Source organism: Ananas comosus, unplaced genomic scaffold, assembly GCF_001540865.1.
Source record: "Ananas comosus cultivar F153 unplaced genomic scaffold, ASM154086v1, whole genome shotgun sequence".
In the NCBI taxonomy this organism is placed as follows: Eukaryota; Viridiplantae; Streptophyta; class Magnoliopsida; order Poales; family Bromeliaceae; genus Ananas; species Ananas comosus.
In genome coordinates this window covers 2,734-9,123 of record NW_017890869.1, presented here as the reverse complement: position 1 = coordinate 9,123, position 6,390 = coordinate 2,734, and the positions used below count along the sequence as shown (strand labels likewise).

Genomic DNA, 6,390 nt, shown 5'->3' with positions numbered 1-6,390 from the left:
TTTTTTTTTTTTTTTTTTTTTTTTTTTTTTTTTTTTTTTTTTTTTTTTTTTTTTTTTTTTTTTTTTTTTTTTTTTTTTTTTTTTTTTTTTTTTTTTTTTTTTTTTTTTTTTTTTTTTTTTTTTTTTTTTTTTTTTTTTTTTTTTTTTTTTTTTTTTTTTTTTTTTTTTTTTTTTTTTTTTTTTTTTTTTTTTTTTTTTTTTTTTTTTTTTTTTTTTTTTTTTTTTTTTTTTTTTTTTTTTTTTTTTTTTTTTTTTTTTTTTTTTTTTTTTTTTTTTTTTTTTTTTTTTTTTTTTTTTTTTTTTTTTTTTTTTTTTTTTTTTTTTCAATATTCATCTGGATTTTATTCCTCGATGACATATCAACTTTTCTTGTAACTTTCATGCATGAAAAATCAGTAAGTTTTCTGTCTGTGAATTTCAACCTTCCTTGTCCCATGACAGCATACATTATCAGGAGGCTCTTTGGCCTTGAATTGCTTCTCTACTCTGAGAAGCAGTATTGACACATTTAGCAAACAGAGATATCTAGAGGTCCTACTATGGCGATAAGCTAGAATGAGCTTTTGGGCTTCAAAATTAAAAAAAAACTCCCTAATTAAAGAGCTTCTGTTGCAGTGGTGAGCTGTCCCAAGTAGTACCGTTCGTGAAACATCCTCAGCCTCTGTACCATCTGAAGCCTCTTCCTGTTGTTCAAATCAGAAAGGTGGTCTTCTTCTTGCGCGTCGACTGCTTTTTTACGAGTCAAGAATTTCCAAGTCAGTGAAGACATGAGGAACGAAACCGAAAAACCGGCCACAAAAGAAGAAACCACGACTAAGGCAACCTGGATCTTTCTTTTCGACGAATCGGTTATATCATAAACACCATTTCCGGGCGAATTGGATTCAGCACTTCCGTTCGGAATTATAAGATTTTTATTGCCAACAGTTACGACATTCACGCGTGGAGAAAATAGAGGGAGAACTCCTGAGAGATTATTGTAAGAAAGCACCAACTCTCCCAAATTATGCAGGAGGGAAAGAGAATCAGGTACATTACCTGAAAAATTATTATATGAAAGATCGAGAATTTCTAGATTGTGTAAACCACCGAGGGACGATGGTATCGATCCGTTAAAATAGTTGCTACCGAGGTGGACTTCTATCAGTATTTGCAAACCATTGATTGAATCGAGTATTGACCCATAGAACTTATTGTGCTGAAGGTTCAATCTATACAAGCTCTCAAGCTCATGCATTTCAACCGGGATCTCCCCACTAAGATTGTTCGTTTGAAGCGCCAACACCTCTAATTTTTGAAGATTACCAATGTCCTTTGGTAGCTCGCCGTATAGTGCATTCGAAGAGAGATCTAAGAGTTCCAAATTGCTGCAGTTCCACAGTTGCGATGGTATCTCAGAATACAAATTGTTATTATCCAATTCTAGATTTGCCAGCTGCGAGAGCTTTCCGATTGATGTTGGGATTATCCCGGAGAGAAGGTTTTCACTGAGTCGCAACGATTGAAGCCCTATAGATAAATTTGTGGGAATAGCCCCTCCAAGCCGATTATGAGAGAGATCAACATACTCCAAATTAGGAGATGCGAGAAGATCAGATGGGATCTCCCCACTAAGATTATTCATTTGAAGCTCCAAGATCACCAATTCATGAAGATCACCAATCTCCTTTGGTAGCTCGCCATACAGTGCATTCGAAGAGATATCCAACTATCCAAGTAATCCAATTTCGAGAGCTTTCCTATTGATGTCGGGATTATCCCAGATAGAAGGTTTCCACCGAGTTGCAGATTGAGAAGCCCTATAGATAAATTTGTGGGAATAGCCCCTCCGAGCCGATTATGAGAGAGATCAACATACTCCAAATTAGGAGATGCGAGAAGATCAGATGGGATCTCCCCACCAAGGTTGTTGTAGCTGAGATCCAAAGAACTCAAAAATTTGGTAATACTTGGAATATTTCCAGTTAAGTTATTTCCGTAAGCTGCGAAGCGAAAGAGCGTTGAGATGTTGGACAAAGTAGCCGGGATTTTTCCGGTTAGTTGATTCGAAGAAAGGTCGAGAGCATTCAAATTGGAGAGCATTCCAATCTTTTCTGGTATGGTCCCAGATAGGCTATTTGTACTAAGATCCAACACAGTAAGATTCTCATACTCAAAAATCTCACTGGGTATCGTGCCATTGAACTGATTTTCCGAAAGCACAAGCTCTTCAAAGGCCGCAACTTTTCTGCCGTCGATGACGAGTTTGGGGATGGTTCCCATCAATAAATTGGAGCTAAGATTCAAGCTTTTCAATTTGGATAAGGAACTCAACTGGGTTTCAACAGTTCCTTTTAAGTAGTTATGGAACAAGTCCAGAGTCTCCAAACTCATAAAGCTTGAGAAATTACGAACCGGGCCACCCAAATCATTGTAGCTGAGATTAAGGGACTTCAACCTGGAGAGGCCGGTGCAATTGGAGAAAAACGAATCAGGAATTGTGGTTCTGTAGTTTAGCGAGAAGTCGAGGTACTGTAAGGTGTCGAGGCGACAAAGAATGCTAATGAAGTCACTAACATTAGCGCCAGTGGAGAGACCGAGATAGGAGAGGGAGAGGCCGGTCACGACGGTCGAGGGGCCGGCGGAGCAAGTGACCCTCTCCCAAAGGCAAGGACTTGGGTCAGTGGTGTTCCACTCACTCATAGAATAAGGAGAGAGGCTCTTGGAGAGATTTACCATGATGTTTAGTTGGTCATGGTTGAGTTGGAACGGTGAGGCCATAGACTTATCAACAAACAAGGAGTAATTTAAGAAGGAGAACAGCAAGGAGAAGGAGATAAAGAGATGTGCATACCTCTCCATTCCTTCTATTATATCTTTTATGGAGTATCCACCTTTTCTTCTTCTTAGTTCCTATCTATATTTCCATAACCTCTCTCCCTCTCTCTCTTTTTATAAAAATAAAAATAAATTGAAATGGGTTAGAGAGAGTGAGAGAAGCAAAGACTTGTTATAGGCAAGAGGAGTTTCGTAGTCTGTGTTGACCAAGTTGACCGACCTAATACAGTGTGGATTATTAGTCTTTGAGAGTAGGAACTATGGAAATTAACTTGTGTACCTTTCTAAGGTACCCCAGTTGTCATAGATAATAAAGACTAAACTTGTGTAGACATCCACGATGAATGTAGATAGATATTAGGGATGCCATTTTCTGTCAATTTAAGCTTTGAGAGTAATTGATTGTTTCACATACTATTAGAATAGAAAATTCAGAGTTTGAATACTTTTTGAGTCTCTTTATATTTTCTCTTGAAATCTCGAGTCTTAAAAAAAGAATACTGTGTAAAGTGCCTATCAAAAAGTATTGGTCTTAAAAAAATGATATTGTTTTTTAGCAGCTTATGCTTTTAGACTAATTAGTTATTTCACAACATGAAATATAAATTGGGGACTCTAAGAGGGACATTTAGGGGCACTCATGAGAAATGTGCAAGAAAATTTCTTTTTTTTTTTGGCGCTATTTTTGCATTTAGTCCCTGGCAAATTTTTATTTTAAAAATAGCCCTGTCAAAATTTAATTTGCAAAAATGACCCTAGACCTACCACGCAGGTTCCACGTCAGTGCCACGGGGGCGGGACTGGGAGCGGTAGTTAAGTTAAACACGGTGAACCATTCACCGTGTCTAAACACGGTGAATGGTTCACTGTGTTTGGTATGTATTTTTTGTATATTGAAAAGAGGAATAGGAAATTTGTATTCCTTTTCTTCTCTTTTTCAAAAATCCGAACTCGAACCCGAAAATCAAATTAAAATCCAAACCCGGATCCGAACCCGACGGATTTTAAAAATTCATACCCATATCCATATCCGACCAAAAACTCGAAATCCGAATCTGAACCCAGCGGGTTTTAAAAATCTATACCGTTAGATGAAAATCTAAGAAATAAAAATTATTAAATATTTTATAAATTATATAAATAAGTAAAAATATATATATATATATATAATTTATTCGGATTTGGATTCGGATAATATTTCGGATATCCATACCTATTGACATCCCTACTCCCTATTTCTCTTTTCAATAACAATGCGTACTCAACACGGCGAACCATTCACCGTGTTTGAACACAGTGAATGGTTCACCGTGTTCAACTTAACACACGCGCCCCGGTCCTGCCCGCGTGGCGCTGACGTGGCGCTTGCATAGCAGGTCCAGGATCATTTTTGCAAATTAAATTTTGACAGGGCTAATTTTAAAATAAAAATTTGCTAGGGGACTAAATGCAAAAAAAGCCCTTCTTTTGGTGACTTATGACTTGTGGTCAGAAATTGACTCTGAATTTTTGGTTCTTTTCACACTTTCTGTATGTCTTAATCTCCTTGATTCCTATTTTATATTTTTCTCTCTCCTTGTGACATTTTTTTTTAATTAACTTTGTTTTAGAAAAGTCGAAATGTCCATAAGCTGCATACATGCTGAAGTGGTTGAAATAAAACTTCAAAATACCAGAAAAGAAGTATATTTTTTTTTTATAATTTTATCTTTTTTTATACTTCCGATTAAACAGGTTGATTTGGATTTTCGGGTTCCAATCTAGAGGTGAAAATGAATGGGATATTATTCAACTAGTTGGAGATGGATTCAGATTTGGATACAAATATTATGCGTACAAAGATACCCAAACGGGTACAAATACATAATTAAAAAGTACACATATTTGTACCTGTGTCGATAACATGTGAGCTAATTTAATTGTTACATCAATTTTGCAACAATCTTATTATCCGTAAGAGATGATGCGTCAGCTGAATTAACAACCACAATTTTCTTTTATTAAATAGAAGTTACAGTGTTTACTGAAATCAAACTTCACCATGTTAAATTTTAAAAATTTGAAATTCAATAATTTACGGAGAATTTCGCCATATGTTCTGTGACCAACCTATTACTATATATAAAAGTAGAATCCTTAATTAACCCTATGTGAGAAGCTGACACGTGGCTTTTTATATGCTTGCCACGTGTCAAACTCAAATATGGATATTTGGTTACGAATTATTTGAAATTATTGGTTTAATTAATTATTTAAAATTATTACGGAAGCAAAAGTTTACGCAATCAACCAGTTGCGAATGGAGCAGAGCAGCGGCTCCTACAGGACCAATAATCATCCTTACAAAATCAAATTTCAATATTCGAAGATAATAAATGAGATAAAATTAATGGTTGCGAAAGAAGCAATAATCTGTTGCGAATTATTTGAAATGGTTAGTTGCGAAAAAAAGGGTCAAACTCAAATTTCGTATTGGCAGATAATTAATTATTTAAAATTATTGGTTCCGAAATCAATAATCTAACAGTCAAACTCAAATTTTGTATTGGCAGATAATTAACAGTCAAACTCAAAATGTAAGATACGATTTTATTTTCAAATTTAACATACATTTGCTTTATTTTTTTTCTAAAAGATACTATATAATTTGTTTATTTTCTATTTTAGGGAGATAGAACACATGCAACGATAAGAAAAGCTTTTCTAAATAAATTTAAAGGCCTTTTTACGGAAGGAAAAGTTTATGTGATCAACCAGTTTGGAGTGGGGCAGAGCAGCGGCTCCTACAGGACCACTAATCATCCTTACAAAATCAATTTTCAATATTCTACGGTTGTACGTGAGATAGAAAATGTTTTGACCGTATCAAAGTGTTGCGAATTATTTGAAATGGTTAGTTGCGAAAAAAAGGGTCAAACTCAAATTTCGTATTGGCAGATAATTAATTATTTAAAATTATTGGTTGCGAAATAAGCAATAATCTGTTGCGAATTATTTGAAATGGTTAGTTGCGAAAAAAAGGGTCAAACTCAAATTTCGTATTGGCAGATAATTAATTATTTAAAATTATTGGTTCCGAAATCAATAATCTAACAGTCAAACTCAAATTTTGTATTGGCAGATAATTAACAGTCAAACTCAAAATGTAAGATACGATTTTATTTTCAAATTTAACATACATTTGCTTTATTTTTTTTCTAAAATATACTATATAATTTGTTTATTTTCTATTTTAGGGAGATAGAACACATGCAACGATAAGAAAAGCTTTTCTGAATAAATTTAAAGGCCTTTTTACGGAAGGAAAAGTTTATGTGATCAACCAGTTTGGAGTGGGGCAGAGCAGCGGCTCCTACAGGACCACTAATCATCCTTACAAAATCAATTTTCAATATTCTACGGTTGTACGTGTGATAGAAAATGTTTTGACCATATCAAAGTATGGATTTATATTTACCCCTTTTGATGAAATACTTGGTAATGTCGCTGATAACAAATATTTAGTAGGTAAGAGTTAGTATATGCATTAAATATTTAATTTTTAAAATTTAATTTTTAATATGTCTATCTATT

At 34.4% G+C, this 6,390-nt stretch overlaps 2 protein-coding genes across 2 annotated transcripts; both read right to left on the bottom strand.

Moving 5' to 3' along the window:
• Positions 1-392: 392 nt before the first annotated feature.
• Positions 393-1,624, bottom strand: LOC109704355 (probable LRR receptor-like serine/threonine-protein kinase At4g36180). The gene is made up of 3 exons (XM_020225111.1): positions 1,159-1,624; positions 639-1,038; positions 393-486 (listed from the first exon to the last, which is right to left on the bottom strand). Exons 1-3 carry the CDS (start codon positions 1,622-1,624, stop codon positions 393-395), a joined length of 960 nt encoding a protein of 319 aa, XP_020080700.1.
• Positions 1,625-1,638: 14 nt separating this feature from the next.
• On the bottom strand, positions 1,639-2,841 carry LOC109704357 (receptor-like protein kinase 2). The gene has a single exon (XM_020225113.1). It carries the CDS (start codon positions 2,839-2,841, stop codon positions 1,639-1,641), a length of 1,203 nt encoding a protein of 400 aa, XP_020080702.1.
• Between the last annotated feature and the right edge of the window lie 3,549 nt (positions 2,842-6,390).

Bases quoted from the DNA above. Each gene is read 5' to 3' on its own strand.
- LOC109704355 (XM_020225111.1), bottom strand. From the start codon at position 1,624: ATGAATAATCTTAGTGGGGAGATCCCATCTGATCTTCTCGCATCTCCT. The intron at 1,039-1,158 runs GTTTGCAAATAC...ATAATTTTTCAG, and splicing joins AATACTCGATTCAATCAATG to GTAATGTACCTGATTCTCTT. The intron at 487-638 runs GTACTACTTGGG...ACTGCTTCTCAG, and splicing joins CTGAGGATGTTTCACGAACG to AGTAGAGAAGCAATTCAAGG.
- LOC109704357 (XM_020225113.1), bottom strand. From the start codon at position 2,841: ATGGAGAGGTATGCACATCTCTTTATCTCCTTCTCCTTGCTGTTCTCC.